Genomic DNA, 24758 nt, shown 5'->3' with positions numbered 1-24758 from the left:
TGTCTTTTTTTGTGCTCTTCTGGGATGTCATTGGTCGACAATTGCAAAGAGAGCTGACAGCAGCGGATCTTGATGATTTACCCAAGTGGATTCAATGGCAGAACATTCCTCTGACAACCATTAATAACCTCACTGATTTCAGAAAAGATGTGTAAGTGAAGGGATTTTTGAACATGGCGCTCATATTTGATACTGAATAAATGTAGATGTTTTGAAAATTATATTTACATTCTTTCATCATTTGCATATCAGTAACTTGTCTATCCATCCTGTAATTTTCATATTTATAAATCTATAGATAAGAAAGATAGATAGATAGATAGATAGATAGACAGATAGTGAATTTAGCCATTTGTCAAGGAGGGGAGGTGGTAGAGCTTAACACAATGCTCCCTGCTTCCGAAATACTTCTACTGATGGCTGTCCTCGGCCTTGTGAGGAATTTCTTTTGGAAGTGGTCCATTAAACTTGCTTAGACATACTGAGGGATTGAATGATTGAGTGAAAGATATAGAAGGACAACTGCTTATCATGCACTTGTGCAGCTGTCTTCATGGGATACTTGACCACAGCATTATAGGGCTATAATTAGAGGAGAGCGACGGCTGGGCGTTCAGGGACACCGGCTAGAAATATAAAAACAAAACTACCGGTATTGATGTGCTTCACCCTCAGCAGAGAAGATCTGTCTCTTACAAGTCTTCAAGGGGAACGTCCTAATGTATAATGAACTGGGACTTATTTGGATCTATAAATCTGATCTGATGGATGGAGAATAGTTTATGGCAAATTAATGTGATTGCTGGAGAAGAACCTGCATCTAGTAACGTTGTCTAGTTAGAGGTTGTCAAAACTGCGTCTATGAGGGTTATGTAGGTGCCAGAAAGTTTGAAAGTCTACGAGCTTCACCTCTAGTATATGTCAGCAGTTATCAGACTCCCTGAAGACAAAGCTTGGCTCATTATGCTTCTTCTGATCTTCTGCATCCTTGTGGCACCTGGCCTGGGCCTTCTTACCGCTTACTTTCTCTTCCTAGGAGGCAAGAGCGGCAGTAACAAAAAGAATGATGGGGTTAAGGTAAGAGAATAATATCTATTTTGACACTTTTTTTAATGTCTCTTTTTGAACACTTTTATCATAGATTTAATGGTTTATATCAAGTGATGTGATTTAAAGACTATGAGTAATTTTTACAAATAATATTGTTTTGTTTTTATAAAAAAATTGTGTCTTCATGTTATTTTCTCACCTTATATTTGTCGTGCAAAAGCTGACCCATGAGGGAGTAGTAACGTAACCTGGAACTCCTTGAAGGTCCACTAATGGAACTCTTCGAAGGTCGGAAACTTCTTGAAGGTCTCCTTCAAAGACCATGGTTAATAGATAATGCCACATCCAAATGTGTAGATACTGTACCACCAAGCCTACCGGCTATCGGATGTAACATTTAGGTTTGTTTTCAAAGCCAAGTACAGGTCACTGGTTAATATATTTTTGGATGTGGGGATTTTACTAGAATTGACAGCAGAATGTCTGAATGGTCTACTGCAAAGGCAACGTTTTTCTAGGTTGTTTCTTGTTTTTGGCCAATGTCTAATGTAATTTATTTTTACGGATAAAACTTAAAAACTGGTTTTAGATGACAACTTGTCATTCACGGTTGGTCTTGTTGATCAATCTCTGTCTTCACTTGTATGGTGAGCTTCACTTGATATGATGCAGATAGGTCGTTGAGTGACATGATCATGTTCCAACTATTGCAAATGAACCTTCACGACGATATCTTCCTTTGGTTAGCACCTACCGCAATTTTTTGTGTCACAGTGGGCAGAAAAAAATCTGCTGTGGACTTTTCGGCCTTTTTTAATAATTAGAGTATAGCTAGCTTCGGTCTGTGCCTTAAACATTGGAGTCCACCATTTTGTAAATTGTCTTTTTGTGGTCTATATAACATATATTTAAGGTTTTACCTGTTAGAAGTCTATATGGTTCACATTGTCAATGAGCCAAGATAACGACAGCTCCACCAATGATAGAAATGTACCTTAAAGGGAACCTGTCACCTGAATTTGGCGGGTCCTTTTTTGGGTCATATGGGCGGTGTTTTCGGGTCTTTTATTAACCCCTATCTTTCCCGCTGGCCGCACGCTGGTCGCGAACTTGACTTGATGTTGATTCGCTTTCCTCCCTAGTTAACGCATGCGCAAAGCAATCTTGCCTTGCGCATGCGCAGTATGCTTTGCCCAACTACGGGCAAAGCCAAAAACCATTAGTCCGCATGTGCCGGTGCACTATGTCCCGGAAGTATTTTGCTGTGTTCCGGGACATAGTGCGCCGGCACATGCGCACTAATGGTTTTCGGCTTTGCCCGCAGTTGGGCAAAGCATACTGCGTGTGCGCAAGGCAAGATTGCTTTGAGCACGCGTTAACTAGGGAGGAAAGCGAATCAACATCAAGTCAATTTCGCGACCAGCGTGCGGCCAGCGGGAAAGAAAGGGGTTAATAAAAGACCCGAAAACACCACCCATATGACCCAAAAAGGACCCGCCAAATTCAGGTGACAGGTTCCCTTTAAAGACCTTTTACTTACTGTCTTTTATTCTACTTACAACAGCCATTATCTGAATGTAGTGAGCAGTGAGACAAGATGAACACTGTAGGGATATTATGTAAATACAGGTAATGAGCATGTAAAAACAGTGTCACTTGCTTATTACCTTGAGTGTTTGGTATGTGATGGGATGTCTTGCATCTAAAATCGTTTCCTGCTAAAACTGTAGGTTGGTTAACTCCCAAAAAGCTGTTAATACAATATGATGTGAATGAAGGTTTCTTATGATAAAGGCAACTTGGAAATTTAGCTCCTGAAATGTCATTAACTTCTTATCTTCTGTTGTTTTGTTTTTTTCTTAAGGTAAATAATCCTATTGAATATTGTTTTTGGTTAGTGGAAAATAGATTAAAATATTAAATATCAACTTGTCACATTAGTATGTGAGCTAAAAGGGCATTGCGTTCTGGGTTAGATCTCGAGACTTGCGGCACTGTGCAGTTGTGTGATTTTTACCTTGCTGCAGTAATATTCAATTAACTAATAGGTCATTATTATACCTTTATTAAAAGCAACGGCCTCAACTGAGTGTGACAAATTAACAAGACATCTGGTTTATTTATGGCTTATGGATTTTTTTTTAAATAATTTGTTACCTTTTGCTGATGTTTTTTAGATCTGTACACAATTATCTTCTTTATATGAAGGGAATATGCCAGAAAATCTTAATACTGAAACTAGTGGTATGACTATAAAGATCCCAACACAACAATAAAAATTATACTTGTTTTGTTTTAATCCGTTTTGCCATTGCTGAGAAATCAAGCCTTGAGTTTGCATGCATAATAGCCTGAAAGTGCATTTGGGGCGTGTCAATGATCTTTGAGTACATTGCCACACCCCCAGTGCACTTCATGTGGCATCAAAGCTTGATTTCTCGGTGATGACACAGCAAGTTATAATAGAACAGATATCATTTTATTGTTAGCACCTATGCAGCCATAAAACTAATCTCAGTAGTATTCAATCTCCTTCCTTTTGTTTCCTGTTAATATTACTATGTAAATGGCACCGTCGGTTTTGAACTCTAGCACCACCTATTGGAAGTCACAATCCTAATAGTCAATGTCGACCCTTTAAAGAGCCTTAGTATAAAAGCCAAACCAAATTTTATAGGTTGGCATAAGAGTTCAAATCCTGCTCCTCTCTGAAGAGGCAAGTTGCATATTTAATTTCCTAGAGAAGAATTGCATGGCCTATAAGTCTCCTTACACGAGCATGCCAGACATGACACTTTCTGCAAGACGAGACCTTAGTCCTTAGAGCTCTGTTACTTATACAATCTTGGCCAGTGTCACTCACATAAGATAATTATTGACTGAGGAGTATATAGCCATACAGTCTATCGTGCGTGATCAATTTGCACATTCAGCAAGGAAAATACACAGAATTTTTTTTTAAGGTGGTTTAGGGTTGTGAAAATGGACACACTTGAACAGCACATACATAGAGTAAACACACACACATATATACACAGTGGCACACATACACATCTATATTCACATTCATATACACATACAGGCTCGGACTGGTCGACAGGGGAACAGGTGTATTCCCTGGTGGGCCTCTGTGCAGGAGTGAGACCCACACCCTGCAATATGAGCACTAGCGGGTAAAATACACTATATTGTCTATGTGCAGACAAAGGCGACGTCTAATAATTAATTTAATAAGCTCTCCAGTTTATTATTATAGAATTAGAGGTCAATTTGTGAATGAGGGATATGAAATATTTGCAAGTAGCTGAACAGTGGGTCTCCACAGACAAGGATACTGGTGCGCCCATGGTACCCCAATCCAACACTGCACATATAGACACAAAATGACTCACATACACACATATACACTTATAACGCACATTTATCAAAACTTTTAGACACTTACATACACTGTGAGACAAATACACATATGTACATATATTAACATTCACAAACATATATGAAATAATACATGCTGTGACTTTTTCGGTCTGTGTGAAAAAATGGTGTAGTGCAGCGGTATCAACGCAGTGCAGTGATGAGGCAGTGACCCAGCAAAGTTCAAAACAAAATGTGTTTAATGTCCAAAAACTCACACAGTGCACAGCATGCTGTATCCCCTGGATCGCAGCTGGGAAAACAAAGACAGTCTGTCACTTGTTGCCGTGGGTGACTGCACCGCCGTGTACGCTGAGGGTGCCACACCTTTTGGCTCCGCTTGGCCCTGTGTTGCCTCACAGAGGTAGTGCTCTGCAGACTGACTGCTCTACCTGCTTGCAAGACCCGGCCTGGAGGAAACGGACCGGCCCCACTCCCTTTCTGCAGTCCATTTAAAAAATTAAAGCCCATACTGGCTTTTCCTGAACAATGCTTAGGCCAAATAGCTTGACCCAGTCCACGCTAACTTTTATTTTGCCCTGTGACTCACAGGCTTCCTGCTGTGACCACAAGGCATTCCAGTGGGTCTAATAGGACTCCGTCCGCATCCTGGGGGATATGTATCGACCCCACTGCCTGACAATGGTCATCTGAATAGCCTTCTATTAGTCCAATTTTTTTCATGGACAGAACTCGGAGATATGGTTGTATAAACATAGCACTAAGTACAAAAAGTGGAGGAGAGTCATTGGGAGGAGCCATAGAAATATGGGTATAAGGAGACGGTTTAATCCCTCTATTGTAAACCCCTGCACTCAGCTCTGTTATGTAAATGTTATGTCAATGAAGGGTGGAGAAACGGAAGCTGAAGATCTTATGGAATACACCCTTCTACTGTAGTTGGGCTGTCCACTATGCAAAGTAGGCCGATGTCAGATCCTGTCCAAATGATCAGGATCTGCTGACATCTTTATAATGTGTATGTCTCGTTTAAAGAGTTTTCCTGGCCTTATGATATTGACATATCCCTGGTATAGATTATCAATTTCAAATCAGTGGGGTCCAATAAACTATGATTAGACAGGAGCTTTCACTTGCTCAAAAACTGAGTTAAATGCCTTGTAAAAATCCCTGAGCTCCCCTGATTCTGCCTCTTATTCGTGTTTTGCATTTTTACAGAGAGATTCACATTTCTTGCTTTTGGAGCACAGTATGTGAAATCTCTGCTTGTAGTGCAACTGGGCGTTTCTTTAGAGTCTTCTCAGGGAGCACCCCTCTCTCATTGATGCTGACAGTCACATCAAAGCTAATCTAACAGTGTAGAAGTTTCAGAAGCTGCCGAGCTGTGATTGACAGCATATGGGAAGGAGGAGTGAAATGCACACCTCTAGAGAAGACTCTGAATAAACACCCCAATTGCACTACTAGCAGAAATTTCACATACTGCTCTCCAAAAAGCAACAAATATGAATCTCTCTGCAATGGAGTGACACAGCACAAAACTGGAAAAACTGTCAAAATCAGGAGAGCTGAGGGATTTTTTTGTATTTAACTCAATTATTTTTAACAAGTGAAGAGTCAGATATTAACAACATATGGATAGGTCATCAATGTCGTAGGGTCGGACAAGCCCTTCAACCTGACATGCCATCAGATATTACTCTAGGATTATTACCTGGTTAGGGATTGTGTGGATGGACTAATAACTGATATGTAGACAACTATGTAGGTACCAGATAGGGAGTTTTCAAAACAGGTGAAAATGAGGAGACCCACAAAACATTTGAACTGGACAATTTAGAAAAATTTGTTTTTACCTAAACATAAGATATGATTAGTGATGAGCGAGTGTGCTCGTTACTCGAGTTTTCCGAGCATGCTCGGGTGTTCTCGGTGTATCTTGGGCGTGCTCGTAGATTATGTTCGAGTCCCCGCAGCTGCATGATTTGCAGCTGCTAGTCAGCCTGAGTACTTGTGGGGATTTCCTAACAAACAGGCAATCCCTGCATGTGTTCAGGTTGTCTAACCACTGCAAATCATGCAGCTGCGGAGACAAAAACATAATCTACGAGCACGCCCAAGGTACTCAGAGAACACCCGAACATGCTCGGAAAACCCGAGTAACGAGCACACTCGCTCATCACTAGATATGATATAAATGTTTGATAGGTGCAAGTCCCACAACTATATCAAGAGTAAGCATCCTCTCATCCTTGATTCCATCTTAGACATCCATGGGGAGAAAGACTGGGCAAGTGACTGCATATCTTCCTTATTGATATAACCGTCGTATTCCACAACAACTTAAAGGCATCATCACTGTGCCCTTTGGGGCTCACAATCTAAATTCCCTAAATTCTCTAAATTGTCTTTGGAGTGTGGAAGGATTCTGGAGAACCCGAAGAAAACAGAGAACATAAAATGCAACATGTGAACAAGCTCTAAAAAATATCTTACTCTAAAAAACGTCTTAGTTTTTTTTTGTTAACAGTCTTTTCAATGACCAAAGTTGTATTTTTTATCCTTTTTTACTGTATGAAAATTTATGAAACATGATTCACTGTTTAAATTTTTGTTTTGCTTTTTTAATTTTTTTTTTTACATGGTAAAATTGTAATATATGCCAAAGACTCAGGTGTCAACAGATATCTTCATGAAAGACACTGATGTGATAATTACAGAAGGCAGTAATTTCATCATCATTACCATTATACGCTTTTCGCTGTTGGTTATATTGTAAAATGCCGCCTTAATTAGGGTTTTGTGTTTAGTACTGCAGTTCAGCACAGTACACCATCTGTTGCGCATGCACTGCTCATGAAGGATGCCAATGCTATAATCTGCATGCTTATTATGAAAATTTCTGCTCTAAAAAATACTGTTTTGATATCTTTTTACAGGTTTTGTTGTTTTTAATTTTTTTTAATTTCCTTCTACAGCATTTTTTCAGCTTTTGCTGTTGATTTTTATTTCAAACTGTTATGAATGTTATAAATGATAGGGGAAGTATGTCCAGGGGTGAATATATCATTGATGCCACCCAGGTGCCCAAGAGGCAAGGGGGCCACTACCACCTCCAAAGCAGGTGATATTGAACACTATGATGAGATATTGAACTGCAAAGGGCCTATATATTGTTTTTGCACAGGGGCCACTTCTGTCTGTGTCCGCCACAAAAGATGTGGCAATATGAGATATTTAAGCTGTGCCTAGGAGGTATTATTTAATCCAGATGATTGTACAACCAAATTTGGTGTATTTGCAAAATTAACAAACTTTCTTCTGTTTCCAGTGAATCAATGATCAATGAACAATTTAAATCGCTCAACACAAGTAACATAACAAGTGGTTTCTCCAAATTGAATACAAAAATACTGATTCTGGAGTTTAAGAATTATTCAGCCTCCTTCATGACAAGCATGTTTAGTACTTAGTAGAGCTCCTATGGCTGTTATGATCCGCTGTCCCTTTCCTCATGAGCAATGGCCTCCAGTTTACTAATATATTTCAGTTTGAGTGATGCAACTCCATTCTTCAAATCTCATCAAAGATTTTCTATGAAGTTCAAGTCAGGCAACTGTCACGCCACTCCAGAATCTTCCAGGACTCCATCTATCCAAGTCTCAGTGGACATGGATGTATGCTTAGGATAATTGTTCTGTGATGTTTCCTCCTAGGGTAATCTTATTGTGTCCATTTTGCCCTTCACATGCTGCAGATTTTCAGTGTCAGAAGAAGCAAAGCAGCTACAGAGCACCACCAAGCCACCGACATGCTTCACTGTTGTTAATATCAAGCCACCGCCATGCTTTGCTGTAGGCATCAATGAACCACTGTCATGCTTCACTGTAGGCATCATCGAGCCACCGCCATGTTTCACTCAAGACATCACTGAGCCAAAGCCTTGCTTCACTGAGCCAAATCACTTCACTCTAGGCTACACAGAGACACTACCATGCTTCTCTGTAACCATTACCAAGCCACGGCCACGCTTCACAGTAGGCATCACCGAATCACCATCATGCTTCACTGCAGATATCACCTGGCCACAGCAGCGCTTCAGTGTAGTCAGGGTGCTCTTTTCAGCATATGCTTCATTTTTCCTACTCCAGACCTAGCGCTAATCCATAGATTCGCAAAGTTCCAGCATATTGGAGCCATCTTTGCTTGAAGTTTTTTGTAAGTAGTTGTGTATGTCTTGGAGTTCAAGCTTATAGACCTTTAATGTCTAGTGTGGGCCACTGTGGATTTTGACCACCTGAAGTGGCATTTTGAGGAATTTGGAGAAACCACTTATTAGTGTCTTCAGATGTTTAAGTTGTTGTTGATTGATAGGTTAATTAAAACAGTAAACAGTTTGTAAATGTGGCTAATAAACCTAATTCACAATGAACGTTGAATAATTTTAATTGCATCTGTACATATTTGGGGCCTGTGGGATATATCTCATCTACATAAGGGATGGAAACTAGTGATGAGCGAGCATACTTGTTGCTCGGGTTTTCCGGAGCACGCTCGGGTGGTCTCCGAGTATTTGTTAGTGTTCGGAGATTTAGTTTTCATCGCGGCAGCTGAATGATTTACAGCTATTAGCCAGCTTGATTACATGTGGGGATTCCCTAGCAACTAGGCAACCCCCACATGTACTCAGCCTGGCTAGTAGCTATAAATCATTCTGCTGTGGCGATGAAAACTTAATCTCCTAGCAGTTACAAATACTCGGATACCACCCGAGCGTGCTCGGGAAAACCCGAGCAACGAGTACACTCGCTCATCACTAATGGAAACCCAAATATGCCTTTTCTTATATCACTAATGAGAAAGCATGGAATGATAGGGACCATAAGGTATAAAAGAGCAATGCAATTTTCACTATATGAAAAACAAGAGAAAGGAAAATGAAAAATAGCCTTTGTCTGTACATACTGATTCAAGTATATTGTGCCAAGTACTGCTCATATAAGAGGGTGGTCTCCCACTCTAGCACAGCGGCCCACCAGAGGATTCTCCTGTTCTCCTGTGGGCCAGTCCAAGCCTGCCTCTCGACATCATTCAGCTTTCAGTCACAGGGGTGACGCCGGAGTGGGTTCACTGCTCTGAGTATAGAGAGCGGCGACTGAAATCATGCCCCTGACACTGACTGACAGCAGGCTCTGTACTGAGCGAGCTCTCAGTCACTACCGGGGGACGTGGTTACAGCCGCCTTTCTCTGTACACAGAGAGAAGGTGATGAGGTTGGGTATGTATAGTCTTCTGTGATTTGCTTCAGTACTTTTGAGTGAAATGCTATTTAAATGCTACCAGGAGAAAGCCTGTGAGTCCGCATTCCTCCACCCACACACAGGGATTGGCTGTTTTGCATGTATACATTTCTATGGAGTGTGTGGGGCGGGGAAGTAGGACTCACAGTCTTTCTGTATGATTCCAGCATTTAAACAGCTTTATATGTAAAATACTAACTGAGATGATGGAAAACTATATATCCCTGAGGTCAACATCTCCACTTCTAACCTATGCTGCTTTTAGATGGGGACCTGATAGATCCCCTTTAATCATCTCCTTGAAATATCAAATAAGTAGCTCCAAAGGGGGACATCACTGGGGATCATTTGTGGTCTTCGTGAGCGGATTTTGATTATGAACACCTGTTGATTTTTATAATTTTAAGGACAGGTGACCAAAAAAAGGGACCCACGATGTTTCCTGTCATCAGCTGCGCTCCTGCTGCACACTGTCCCACCTGCCGATTTCCCGCACTGCACTCCGTATGACATGCTGTCTGCTCCATCTGCTGGCTACCTGCACTGCACACTGCTCCATCTGCTGCTTTAATGCACTGCATATATTCCTACAGCAAGGCAATCTACGACTAACTAGTTTAAGAGACTTTACCATCATATACAGTGGGGAAAATAAGTATTGGATACACTGCCGATTTTGCAAGTTTTCCCATCTATAAATAATGGAGAGGTCTGTAATTTTTATTGTAGATACACTTCAACTGTGAAAGACAGAATCTAAAAAAAATCCAGAAAATTAAATTGCTTGATTTTTAAATAATCAATTTGCATTTTATTGCACAAAATAAGTATTGATACAATAGAAAAACAGAACTTAATATTTGGTACAGAAACCTTTGCTTGCAATTACAGAAATCAGATGTTTCCTGTAGTTCTTGACCAAGTTTGCACACACTGCAGCAGGGATTTTGGCCCACTCCTCCATACATATATTCTCCAGATCTTTCAGGTTTTGGGGCTGTCGCTGGGCAACATTGAGTTTTACCTCCCTTCATAGATTTTTTTATTGGGTTCAGGTCTGGAGACTGGCTAGGCCACTCCAGGACCTTCAAATGCTTCTTACGGAGCCACTTCTCAGTTGTCCTGGCTGTGTGTTTCAGGTCTTTGTCTTGCTGGAAGACCCAGCCACGACCCATCTTCAGTGCTGTGATGGAGGTTGTTGGCCAAAATCTAACGATACATGACCCCATCCATCGTCCCTTCAATACGGTGCAGTCGTTCTGTCCCCTTTGCAGAAAAGCACCTCCACTGTATGATGTTTCCCCACCATGCTTCATGGTTGGGACAGTGTTCTCGGGGTTGTACTCATTTAAAAATCAAACAATTTAATTTTCTGGTTTTTATTTTTAGTTTCTGTCTCTCACAGTTGAAGTGTACCTACGATAAAAATTACAGACTTCTCCATTCTTTGTAGGTGGGAAAACTTGCAAAATCAGCAGTGTATGAAATACTAGTTTTCCCCACTGTAGCTTAAAACCAAACTCCATCAAATGCCATAATTGATAGTTAGGGGGGTGATCATAGCCTCTTTTGTCTCCTGTACAGCCACAGTTGTTAATAAATGAAGAGACAATACAACGGTGCTTGAAAGTTTGGGATTCAGAATTTTCCATATTTCTGCATAAGTTTGACTTAAAACTACATTAGCTTTTTATATAAGTCCTAAAAGTAGTTAAGTGAACAACAACAAAAATCAACGAGGAGTCAAGAATATTATACCTTGTCATTTTTTAGATAAGGAAATTAATCCAATATTACGTCTGTGACTGGCATAAGTATGTGATCCTTTAGGATTAGCATATAATTGTGAGGCGCAATTAGAGTTTGGTGTTTTCAATCAATAAGATGACAATCAGGTGTGAGTGGGTGACCTGTTTTATCTAAAGAATAGGATCTATCAAAGTCTAGTTCTTCGCAACCTGTTTGTGGAAATGTATCATGGCACATACAACTAAGATTCTTCAGGACCTCAAAAGAAGAGTTGTTGATGCCCCTCAGGTTAGAAAAGGTTTAAAAACCATCTCTAAAGAGCTTGACTAAACAAATTTACAGTCAGACAGATTGTATATAAATGGAGGAAATGCAAGACCATTACTACACTTCTCAAGAATGGCCGACCAATAAAAAACACTCCAAGAGCAATGTGTACAATAGTTTGTGAGGTTACAAAGGAACTCAAGATAACACCTAAGTGACTAAAGGCCTCTCTCACATTAGCTAATATTAGTGTTCATCATGATCATGAGAAAGCGGACAGGAAGGATAGGAGGATACTGAACAACAATGATGTGCATGACAGGATTGCCAGCAAACAGCAGTGTGCAATGAGCTAAAGTGCTTAAACGTGAGCCTCACCAGGCTCACTGCATAAGACAGAGGGTTTCTAAGTCCAGACCTACAAGTGTATTCGCTGTATTTTAAAGACGCCAGCACTGATGTCACTTAGTTGGAGCAATCAATTAAGGGTAAAGGACCTTTCTTTAAGCTGTGACTCAGTCAAATTTCCTCACCAGCCCAATTACTCAGGGTAACGGTTTTCTACTAAGGCTACTTTCACACTAGCGTCGTGCACTGCACGTCGCTATGCGTCGTTTTGGAGAAAAAACGCATCCTGCAAAAGTTCTTGCAGGATGCGTTTTTTCACCATAGACTTTTATTAACGACGCAGTGCGACACATTGCCACACGTCGCAACCGTCGTGCGACGGTTGCGTCGTGTTGCGTCGGACCGTCGCCACCAAAAAATGTTGCTTGTAACGTTTTTTGGTGCGCCTTTCCCGACCGCGCATGCGTGGCCGGAACTCCGCCCCCGCCTCCCCGCACCTCCCAATGGGGCAGCGGATGCATTGAAAAACAGCATCCGCTGCCCCCGTTGTGCGGCGCTTCCACAGCTAGCGTCGGTGCGCCACCACGTCGCATAGCGACGTGCAGCGCACGACGCTAGTGTGAAAGTAGCCTAATGGAGGCAAATTTTTGCTTGATGATTATAGCAAAATCACTGTTCACATAGTTTAGCTGCAAACATCACTATAATTATCACGTGCTTTCACACTGCATTCTGGCACCCATTCATTGGTCCTGTTGGGGCTTACGTCTGAACCTCAGCAAAGCGGGATTCAGGCATATGCGGAGACGGGGCTATAGACTTTAATGGTGCCAGTCTACTACATTGTCTGGCATACAGGCTCAAAAGTGATGAATGACAGAGCACACGTTTGCTCTTAAGGCACCATTATAGCCTATGGGCCCGTCAGCACATACACCTGACTCCCGTTTTGCAGGGGGTTCGGAGGCAAACCCGATGGGGCCAACGAACGGATGCCTGAACGAAGTGTGAAAACACCCTTAGAAATGTAGAAGCATGTAAAGCGAGCAGTTCCTGCGGGAAAGCCAAGGTAAGGGTATGTTTCCACGGTCAGGAAACGCTGCTTGTTTGACGCTGCGCAGAGCTGTAGCGTCAAACAAGCAGCGTCCAGATGTTCCAGCATAGTGGAGGGGATTTTATGAAATCCCGTCTCCACTATGCGTGGAAACCCGCACGCGGCGGCCCTGCGACTCCGGACATGCTGCGCGTCTTTTCAGATCGCAGCATGTCCGTACACCTTGCGGGGACGCAGTGTCCCCGCAAGGCATATCACAGGGCGCTATGGGAGAGAGCGATCATCCCGGATGTGAAGAGTTAACACATCCGGCATGATCGCGTCCCAGAAAGGGGGCGGGGCTTAGCGCCGAGCGGCTTCGCCACTGCGGCGATACCGCCGGCTATCCTGATAGTGGAAACATACCCTTACAGAGTTGAAGCTGTTTTGCATGGAGGAATGGGCTAAAATTCCTCCACCGCTGATGTGCAGGACTAACCAACAATTACCAAAAACATTTAGATGCAATAATTGCTTCACAAGGAGATTACACCTGATACTGAAGGCAAAGGTTCACATACTTTTGCCACTCACAGACATGTGATATCAGATCATTTTCTGTATTTATAAATTGACGAATACTAATATTTTTTACTTATTTGTTTAATTTTGTTCACAAACTTTTGATCACCATTGTAGATGGAAACCAAAAAGGTGGGCAGGTGGTGGACCAAAACACTCCGCACACATCAAGCATGATCTGATCCCCATGCTTGGTTTCAACAGTCATTTTATGCTGATAGAGTCCCTTTAAACAAAAATATAAACAGGTAGACAAACAGTGTTCGGTAATGATATGCAATGGATGAGACAAAGGTGCTCCACAACTTACAGAAGCAGTCCATCACAAGATCAGTCAACAGCCCTAATGACACCTATTGGTGAGTTGCAATGTCACGTAGCAGATTAGTAGTATGGAGGCAGTAGTTTAGCCATTGATGCACTACACCCCACATTGATCTCTATCCTTTTAGTTATACATCCCTTAATTAGAAAAGTAGACTATGCCACTAGCCTAATATATATTGACTGCTTTGCACTACCTATATGATGAAGAGCTTGATAGCAAGTGGGCACCAGGCAAACTCCAAGCAATGCCATTATTAATGTGTGTGTCACTTATAGTGCGCATCATCCAGTATCTGCTCGCTGCTTCCATCCTCTCTCTTTCTGGTTAGATTTTGGTCACTGTGATCTGTCCTGAGCCTTGGTCGTGTATTTCTCTTACTTGTGTCACTCACTTTTTGTGCAGGTGTTGACATACTGCTGAATGTTAGGATGCCTTATTAATGTATGTTCCCCGCTGTGCTCCCTACTCTGCTCCTCTGATTGTGCTTCTGCTTCTATATGCTTCACCAACATGTCGGGACGTGAAGATCTCCTATCCAACCACCCAATAGGTCTTGTGCTCAGATACATTGAACTCACAATTATTTAATTCTTGTTATCTAGTGCGAAACCTGGAAATGATATCAACAAGCTGTTGGGTGGTTCATAGGGATCTTTGATCGCTTTGGCTGCTGACCAGAATAGACAATCCAACAAAACCAGTGCTGCATGAGGGACACCCTAAACCATTCCGCCTACCCAACTCCATTTTGGGCATCTTCATGGCTGTGTTGTTAATTGTTCCCCTTAATGTTCCTTGTGTATGTTACATCCATCTGGGGCTTCTTCTTGTGGCGCGGCTACGGCTTGTGGTCACTGTGTGGACTTCTGTGCTTTCCCCTGTGGTCACCGTGCTGCTGGCTGTGTGTCTCACTCTCCTTCCTATCTGTTCTCCTTGTTTTTCCAGAAAAGAAAGTCCAGTTCCAGTGTCCAGTTGATGGTGAGTCTATGTTTTGTCTTATTCAGTGCTGGTTCCTCTGGGTCCCAGAAAGGAGCAATGGTCTGGCTTTACTTTTTCTTATTAGCTGAGGGATCTGAACTTAACATTTGCCCCTTTGGTTGAGCCATTGTCCATGGTTGCAACAATGGGTGGATTCAACGTTGATGCCTTGTCATATTGAACAAGGAGTAATTGTATTTCCAGGTCAACCAGCTAACAAGGGTTTTTGCTCTACTCATACTCGCACAGTGTACTTCATAGCATGGGTATAATAAGGTCTTAGACAAGCAGATGCCATCCTGACTCACTTTCCCGTGAGTCATAGGCCTGTTTATAGAACAATTGTCTAATGAACGCTGCAGTACACACCATCCTGAAGATCTTGTGCAAAACCAAGCTCTCCTGATCTCCCCAGTAATCATATCACCCAGGAGGACTATGCCATGTCTGGCTAGCTTATGCTCAAGTTTGGAAGATTTCCCCTATCCTTAAGGGCCCTGTGTGAATGGAGCAGTGTCAGATCATGTTCACTGCTACTCCATTTAGTTTTAAAGGAGTGCCGGAGATCATCTGAGCACTACTCTTGGCATTCTCCGGCAGTCCCATTAAGACTGAACGGAGCATCTGTGCACATGATCAATCATCATTTTTTAGATTAGTAGGAGGTCTCAACAATTGGACCCTTAACGATCAGGAGGTTATCCCATATCTATGAATAGGAGATAACTTTGGAACTTGAGAATACCCCTTTAAAGGACTGTCCAAGTCTTACATATCATCGACGTATCCGTAAAGTAGGTCTTCAATATCAAACTGTTGTTGGGTCTGCCATCCAGCATCCCCACCAATCAACAGTTTGCAACTCCTGCTATCAACTCCTGCTGTACCCCTTAACAAACACTACATAGTGTACAGAGCTGGGAAAGCACAGCTCCATTTACTCGGTAGTAGCCGTTATTAGGTAATGCACCTCAACTTACATTCACTTTTTTAGGCGCTGAGTTGCAGTACCCTTGATCGGCCACTACACAGTGTTCAGAGCTGTGCTGTTCCACTGTGGCAAAAGTACAGAATGAACAGAGCTGGTAAAGCACAGCTCTATTTATCCTGTGGCCATTACCAGGTACCGCATCTCGACTTACATTCACATTTTTTATGCGCTGAGCTGTAGTACCCCTGAACGGCCACTGCACAGTGTTCAGAGCTGTGCTGTTCCACTGTGGCAAAAGAACACATTGTATAAAGCTATAAAAGCAAAGCTCCATAAACCCTGTAGTGGCCGTTCAGCGGTACTGCAGTTCAGCTCTTATTGAAGTGACGTACTGTAAGCTGAGATTCAGTCCCTGAGAATGGCCACTACATAGTATATGGAGCTCTGCTTTGTACACTGTATACTTCCGTCAACAACTGTAAACACCTAATTGTCGGGGGTCAGATGTTGGACCCCTACCTCTCTGTTATTAATGACCTATTTTAACGATAGGCCATTAATATGAAAGTCCTGGACAATGCCTTTAACTCACTCTATATTCAGAGCAGTATATCTAATGACACTTCCATACAACATCTTAGACATAAGAGAAATCTCATATTTCAGAATAGTTTATAAGACTACACAGTCAAACACCTACGTTTGATAACGTGTAATATGGCTCCTGTATTATGGCTTCTATGAAAGATGAGGTAAAAAAAAGAGAGGGATTATTCAGCCTGGTTGACCATGTGACTAAAACTATCTTTCGAATTTCTAAAAATGGTTGCTAAATCCTGGATCCTAACTACAGGATCAGTAGTTAAAGATATCAGGTGAGTAAGGCATTACCTTTATGTCCACGTTCATGACTCCATCGGGTAATATAGGGTAGTCTACTGTACAGACAATGTCAGTGATAAGGTCAAACCAAGGTTTATGGTGTGTACTCTGCTTAGTTAAAGTCAAAGTCTCAGTCGGAGGCATGATTGAATCCCTTTTTTTTTAGATTCCAATGGAAGCCCCTGACTAAATCATGAATGGGGACAACCCGTCACAGGACTGATCAGTCAGTGGATCCTTGGGTCCTCTACAGACAATGATTCTGAGGGCCACCCTCTATATACAGAACCCAATAGTCTCAGGGCCTCGTCTAGCTGTAGGATACTCCGACCATGGTCTTCTTGGGCATAGGTGCCAACTGTCTCAGGTTTCCAAGAACTGGTAGACCGAAAAGAGTTCATTTTTGACTACTGATCATGTAGTCCAGGACTTAGCAGCCAGTTTTAGCAGTAAAGATACATTTTTATGTAAACCGTGTCCAAAAGTTGGTATTCTGGGGAGAAGCGGAGGTGTACCCTACAGTGGTGATGTTTTTCCAGGAGAATGTAGATGGTTTGGGTAATTTAATTGTCTCCATAACTGTTGGCAACTATACAAGGGTTATGTCAAGTGTTACATCTCTGCACATGAACTATCACTCAGTTCTGGATGAATGGCCTACATAGGCAGGACATAGTCCTAGCAGAACCACTTTGGTTATTGCAAATAAGAAGCTGTTAGGAGATGGATACTGTTTCATAATTTTGCCTTTTAAGGTATCTCATAGGAAATGGGACAGAATACTTGGACCTTTTAGAATATACCCATTGTTACAGGAGATGCACTATGCCAGTATGAGCGATCACTGTTTTTTTGCTCCTCTGACCAATGTTACGGTACATGGTCTTTGCTAAGCAAAACAAGGTAATGGGCAAATATGAAGGTGAACTTTTGACTAATTGTCCTGCGCCTTTTTGCCAAGCAGAGGGCGATGTCAGTCTACAATTTGGGGCTCACAGAGGAATGAGCAGCTGTGTTTGTAGTCACAGCTCTGTGCGCAGTCAGTTGGTGCAGCTGGTATTGGGATATGTGGGAGAAATGAATACCGAGGACTGCACCGGATGGAGTTGGGATTTAATGTTCTCAGATAAGCAAGGACAACAAAGCTCCCTTGAGGTGCTGGCACTACAAAACATTAGCAATACAGTCAAATATACTCTACTAAAATTTTCTTTTTCCTGGTTGAATGGTGACCTCTAATGGTCAATATATAAAATACAGAGGTATTTCGACACGGCTTCCGGAAAAGACAAGAACGCCTTCTGAAAAGCGTGCACTACTGGTGCCCAAAACAACTGTCATGTGGTTTGATGGAATAACCCAATTCTACCTCCTTCTCATTTCATCCAGGAATCTTCAGAAAGCACAAACACTACTATCGAAGATGAAGATACCAAAGGTAAGTCAGGGGATGAATCCGTGAACATTTGGAGACAAGTTTCTCAAGGTTTAACTGCTCTAAGTTAGACAAATGTTCCTAAAATTATATGCCCTTCCTTTTCTATCATCCAGTTCTTGTGTCCTAATGCAAGCTCTTCACCAGTGCGCCCCTACCCTCTACCACCCCAGCCATGTGCCAGTTATTGTACTGTTGGCTGCTTTTGTGGTGGAGAAGCCTTTTGAGTCCCACCCTGCACCAGGTGTGACTACTTCAGGCATGAACATTGGGACCTTACTGATCAGTGTTTCACAACATATACTTACCAATCTGTCTCTAAACATTATGAGTGGAAAATCCAAGACCAGGACCAGAACTTGAAGCTTCAGAGCCAAGAACAAAAACTGAAACATTGTCTTATACTATGTGCCATTTATAATGCATATTGAGCAGAAGGGCATTTGGACCTCATTGGGCAACTGCCACCTCTCCACCCACTATAGCTTTGCTCCTGTCCAAGTCCCTGACTCCAGCTGTGAAAAGGTAACTCATTCCTTCTACCAATGACCACAGGGTCTTCTAAAAAAGGATTAACAAATCTTTTAAGGTTCAGTTAAGAATGGACCTTTCTGCTCACACAGCACCTAAGAAACGGCGATCCATCTTACAACTCTTGCTCCTCATCCTTCTCTTGGTTAGTGGGTATGCATACTCTTAACCACCTCTGATTCCTTGGTCCCACCTGCCTAACATATGGCATTTGTGATATTTTAGGGGGAATTAATCAAGACTTTTATGGCAGAAAACAATTTATGAAAGTCGCAGCGTTTTCTGTTGGCACAGATTTGCGTTTTGTGGGACTCATATGTCACCCCACATTTCTAACAAAGAGGGTGAAGATTTGCAAGAGGGGGCATAGCCTAGTTAATCGCAGAAAAGAAGAAATCTGCTCCAACTCACAAGTGCCTTAGATTTCAGATTAAAAATGTGCCAAAACCATTAAAAGGCATGCGTCTGTTCATGAATTTGGCACATCTCACTCGAGTGGGTTTTTGATCAGGGCTGGAATATGAAATACCCCCTAAAGCATTCAAGTCCAATTGTGGGTACTGATAATTTTGCACCTATTTTCCTAAGATATGTTTTGCACTGTGGCATTGTGTTCTACAGTATTCCTATAATGATCAGCCTTAATATCCTTGGATTAACACTCACTTTTCTTATGCTTACAGTGAGGAAGCAGGAGATTATTAAAGTAACAGAGCAGCTAATAGAAGCCATTAGCAATGGAGACTTTGAATGTTACACGTGAGTATTTGTGCCAGTGCAGAATTTGTAATAGCGGTAAGAAACGTCTTACTTTCATACAGTATATGGAGAAAAGTATTATGAACCCTCCACACTACATCTACAAGAGCTTTTATGACATCTTATTATGAAGCCACAGGCATTAATATGGAGTTGATCACATCCACCTTTACGGGTAAAACAGCTTCCACTCTTCTGGGAAGGTTTTCTGCTAAATTTTGGAGGTGTCTGTGGGAATTCACCCCAAATAATATTTGTGAGGCCAGACACTGATGTTTGATGAGAGTCTGGGCTCACAAGATCGTTCTAGTTCATCCAAAGGTGTTGGTCATGTTCTTCCACAGCTAACTCCCCTAACCGTGTCTTTATGGCCCTTGTTTGGTGCTCCAAGCACAGTCATGAGGAACAGAACAGGTCTCCTCCAAACTGTTCACACAGCATTGAAAGCTACAATTGTCCAAAATGTCTTGGTGTGCTTAAGGATTAAGAATTTCCTTCACTGAAACTAAGGGGTCGTGGCCGACCTTTTGAAAAACAAGCCCATAGCGTTATTTCTCTTTCACCGACTCTACAGCTGGCATAATGCAGTCAGGCAGGTAACGTTCTCCTTGCATTCACCCACTCAGACTCATAGATAGAAGTGTGACCCATCACTCCACAGAACAATTTTCCACTGCGCCAGAGTCCAGTGGTGGTGGCTTCACACGTCTCCATCTGACACTTGGCATTGTGATTGTTGATGTAAAGCTGCATGCAGCTGCTCGGTTATGAAGTTCCTGGAGGGGCGCAGAGTTTGTGCTGAAGTTAATAGCGGAGGAGGTTTTGGACTCTGCACTTATGGAGTCAGCAGAGCTTTGGTGACTTTTCTGTCTGCTGCTCCACAGCACTCTATCACCCCGCTCTGTAACATTACGGGGTCTCCTCTTCGAGGCTGAGTTGCTGCCGTTATTTCCACTTCTCAATAATATCACTGACAGATGATGAAAGAATATATAGGAGAGAAGAAATGTCATGGACTGACCATACAGGAAAGAAATATATCTTGGTACCGTGTTAGTGTTTGAGGACTCTCAATTCTAAATATTTTTCTATGGACTGACCAGTCACGCCGATGGCTCCTATTATAGGACCGTGTTATTTAGGATGAGCCATTCTATCACTGTTATAAGGAAAGTGCGATGGCATGACGAGAGGTCGGATGTTATGCACCAGAGCAATTGGACTCCATGAGAATCAGGTATTTAATAATTAAGAAGTGAGTTCCAATAGTTTTGTCTACATAGAGTACATCAAAACCTCTTGAAATTAATGAGAACTGCACCCGATAGAGACGTTGCTGAACTGTACAGTTTTTAGTGCTTTTTTTTCTCTATAGGCTTCTATGGGGAGTGTAAAAGACGCAGTTGCTTTTATAAGTGCAGAGTCAAAGATTTTCTGTACTATAAAGAAATACAATAAAATACTGCATGAAATCTACACCAAAAACGCATGAAATAAGGAGGAAAAGCCTTAAAAAGAAATCTGCAAAAATTTAATAGTTTGGTGCGAAGTCGAACACCTGTAGAAAACAAAAAACACAGTATTTATTCAACATGTGAACACTGCCTTATGGACCTAAAAAAGAAAAGCCTCATATAGTGAAGCTTTTGTAAAAAATGAAAAAGTTCTGGCTGCTACAACAATGAACAAATGAACAAAAAAAGCAATCCATAGGTCCCAACTGTCCTGGAAACAACGGGATAGTCCCAGATTTTGGGTCTGTGTCCTGCTGTCTTGAGTGGTCTTCTGAATGTTCTTTAGTTCCACCGCCCTTCTGACTTGTCCTGCCAAAGTAGAAAGAAATGGTAAATGAGTATGGCCTTGGGAGTGGCTAGGGGCATGGTCAAAATTTGTGCTATGTATGCCACGTAGTATATCTCTCTGTTCTGTAAAAGCTGGGAGGTAAGTTAATGAGCCTTGCATCATGGAAAACTTTTTACCATAAAGCAACGTCAATAAGACTGCATACTCACCTGGTCTCCTTAAGAAGAGCCAGTTGTGCCCCCAGACATGGCATCTCCAAGTGACAGGGACTCCTTCCCTGTCCCTAAAACTAGGGGCGGCCTAGCTTTCTCTGCTCCCCGGATTACATCTGATGGTAAAGATGCTGGGGTCAAGTACCTTACTGGACTCCTGAATCCACTCTATATCTGTTCCCCTCCCCCACCCAGGGAAGTGGGGAGTAATAATGTTTGAATATACACAAACTAAACAAACAAGGAAGGACGTACAGGGATAAAGGAAAAATCCCAATCATACAAATAAGCACCCACAGACAACAGAGGGAACACTGGGAGAAAAGGAATGTAAGCCAAATAGGACAGGAAGATGATTTCCAAACAGCCAAAAAGTTAAAGTAATAGTTACAGAACAATACTCCAAATGCCTCTACCAACAACCGACTCCTCAACTCCACACCAGGCAGTACAAGACTTAACACTGGAAATCCAGGTTGCCAGAGGTGCGTAGATATAGTAGATGGGAGGGGCCAATACTGCACAGCTGAGATAATCAAAGCAGAGAGGCTTCATAGACTCTAAGCTGAACAGTTTAACCCCTGCACTACTAACAGAAACCTGCACCATTTAAAATGAAGAAGAAATACTTCTAATCAGTGCAGGAGTACATGAAATCAGATGCTGTGGTCTTCTTATCCCTCTCTGTCATGGTAAACCCATGTCAGTACCCTCCCTTCTAGGAGGGACATTCGGAACCTTAGGGCCGCATTTATCAGGGTGTGCTGCATGAAAGGACCAGATCAATCTGACCACATGTACATCAGATGCTGGTACCCACATCCTCTCTTCAGGACCATAACCTTTCCAGTGTACCAGATACTGAAGAGACCGATGAACCAAGCTAAAATCCACAATCTTAGCTATCTGAAACTCCAAATTCCCATCAACAATGACCGTAGATGTTAGTGCTGGTGATGGTTCAGAGGACACAATGTATTTTTGAGCAAAGACAGGTGAAGCACATTATGAAATGTAAAAGTAGGTGGCAAAGCAAAGCAAATGCTACAGGATTGACAACGGCCACAATCTTATAAGGGCTGATGAGCCTTTGACCCAGTTTCCAAAAAGGGAACTTTAAATTAATGTTCCTCAAGGACAACTACACCAAACCACAAACACAGAGGTCTGGACCCAGCAAACGTCTCCAATCAGCCACACTCATATTTGGACCCCACATACTTCAAATTATTAAGAACCCCTTGCCACATAGATATTAAAGACGATGAAAACCCTTCCTCTTTAGGTATTCCTCAGAAATGATTCCCATTAAAAGAGCTGGACTGAGGATGAAACCCGTTTGCCCCGAAGAACGGGGACTTACGAGTAGACTCATGACAACCGTTATTCACCACAAATTCAGCTAGAGGTAAGAAACCCAATCCTTCCGATTGTCAGACACTAGACACCTAAAATAAATCTAAAGATTCTGGTTAACGCTTTCAGTTTGCCCATTAAACCGTGGGTGAAAGGCTGAGGAAAACGACAGATGGATCCCCAAAATTTGGAAATACTGTATATTGCACGCCCCGGTTAGAAACAATATTGGTAGGAATCCCATGTAATTTCACAATTTCTTTGATTAAAATTTGCACCAAGGTCAGGGTAAAGAGATCTGTGGTGGCCAAATCATGATGTTCACTTTTAACTTTAAGACGGAGATTCATAGGTAAGAACAGTTTACCTAAAGGACAGGTAGCAGGGGCATCCCCCTGAGCGTCTACAACCTCTTTCTCAAGGTTCTTTCTGCAAAACTAGTCCTTTCTGTAGTATAGGAAAAGATTCACAATTATCTCCCCTCCCAGGAAAGCAATGGGATAAGGCATCCGCCTTAACATTCTTAGTCCCCCGCCAATACGTAACAAATAAATCTTGCAAAGAAGAAAGACCACCTTGCCTGTCTAGATATTAGACTCTTAGCAGATTTTAAATATAACAGATTTTTATTATCTGTGAGATTACTATAACCGGATGAACTGCCCCTTCCAGAAAATGATGCCACTCTTCAAAAGCCCACTTAAGTGCTAAGAGTTCCCTGTTACCAATGTCATAGTTTTTCTCAGCAGACGATAGTTTCTTAGAAAAGTATGCAAATGCACGCCATTTACTAGGAGATGCACCCTGCGATAATACAGTCCTCACTTCAGACCCATAAAATTGTACAATTAATGGCTGAGTGACGTCAGGCTGTAAGGTTTGGCACAGTGGCAAAACAGCTTTTCAAGGTATCAAAAGCTTGCCAGGTCACACTGCACCATTTGGAAAAGTCTGTCCCTTTCCTGGTCATATCCGTCAAAGGTTTGACCACTACCGAAATTTCTTTGATGAACTTTTGGTAGTAGTTGGCGAAACCCAAAAACCTTTGTAAGGCATTTAGGTTTACAGGATGATCCCAATCCAGTACCACTCGAACTTTCACTGGATACATGCGAAAACTGGTGGATGTTAACAAATAACCCAGAAAAGGGATAATAATAATCTTTATATAGTGCCAACATATTCCGCAGTGCTTTACAGCTTAACAGTTTCAAACACAACAGTCATAAGTAACAACGTTAACAATACAATAATTAAAGCAAAATAAGATGACCCTGCTCGAGATAGCTTACAATCTACAATGAGGTGGGGAGATACAAAGTACAGGTGTGTATTTACAATGATGTATTTACAATGATGGTCCAGCCATCTTCAGGGGGTGGGGGGTAGATGAGATAGTGAATGGGCTACACATACACACAAATATAAAATGACTTTGATTAGTGAATGTGGTAGGCCGCTCTGAACATATGTGTTTTGAGCGAGCTCTTAAAACTATGCAAATTGTGGATGGTCCTAATATCTTGGGGTAGAGCATTCCAGAGAATTGGCGCAGCATGGGAGAAGTCTTGGAGTCGGGAGTGGGAGGTATGGATTAGTGTAGAGGTTAGTCGAAAGTCATTTGCAGAGCGCAGCGGCCGGCTAGGCAATAAACCGAAATGAGGGAGGATATGTATGGGGGTGCTGCACTGTGGAGAGCTTTGTGGGTGAGAACAAGAACTTTGAATTGTATCCTGTAATGAATGGGCAGCCAGTGTCATGACTGGCGAAGAGCAGACGCGTCCGAGTAATGATTAGCTAGATGGACAACCCTGGCTGCTGCATTAAGGATAGACT

General features: G+C 42.1%; 2 protein-coding genes across 3 annotated transcripts in view; one reads left to right on the top strand and one right to left on the bottom strand.

Moving 5' to 3' along the window:
• CAMK2A (calcium/calmodulin dependent protein kinase II alpha) overlaps window positions 1–24758 on the top strand; it is a 251630-nt gene that overhangs the window by 211354 nt on the left and 15518 nt on the right. Inside the window, exons 13-16 of one of the 2 annotated variants that reach the window (XM_077266328.1) lie at window positions 1037–1077; window positions 14981–15013; window positions 18216–18264; window positions 19476–19551. In XM_077266328.1, the coding sequence (XP_077122443.1) occupies window positions 1037–1077; window positions 14981–15013; window positions 18216–18264; window positions 19476–19551 (199 nt within the window). The remainder of the gene's footprint in view (window positions 1–1036; window positions 1078–14980; window positions 15014–18215; window positions 18265–19475; window positions 19552–24758) is intronic. The other variant, XM_077266329.1, reaches the window with a different exon arrangement.
• SLC6A7 (solute carrier family 6 member 7) overlaps window positions 21214–24758 on the bottom strand; it is a 236192-nt gene continuing 232647 nt past the window's right edge. The window contains exon 14 of the mRNA XM_077266327.1: window positions 21214–21374. Coding sequence (XP_077122442.1) covers window positions 21348–21374 — 27 coding nt within the window. The 3' untranslated portion in view covers window positions 21214–21347. The remainder of the gene's footprint in view (window positions 21375–24758) is intronic.

The sequence above is a fragment of the Ranitomeya variabilis genome, chromosome 5 (assembly GCF_051348905.1).
Source record: "Ranitomeya variabilis isolate aRanVar5 chromosome 5, aRanVar5.hap1, whole genome shotgun sequence".
In the NCBI taxonomy this organism is placed as follows: Eukaryota; Metazoa; Chordata; class Amphibia; order Anura; family Dendrobatidae; genus Ranitomeya; species Ranitomeya variabilis.
Note: the sequence above shows the minus strand (reverse complement) of the source record. Positions and strands in the feature narration are given on the sequence as shown.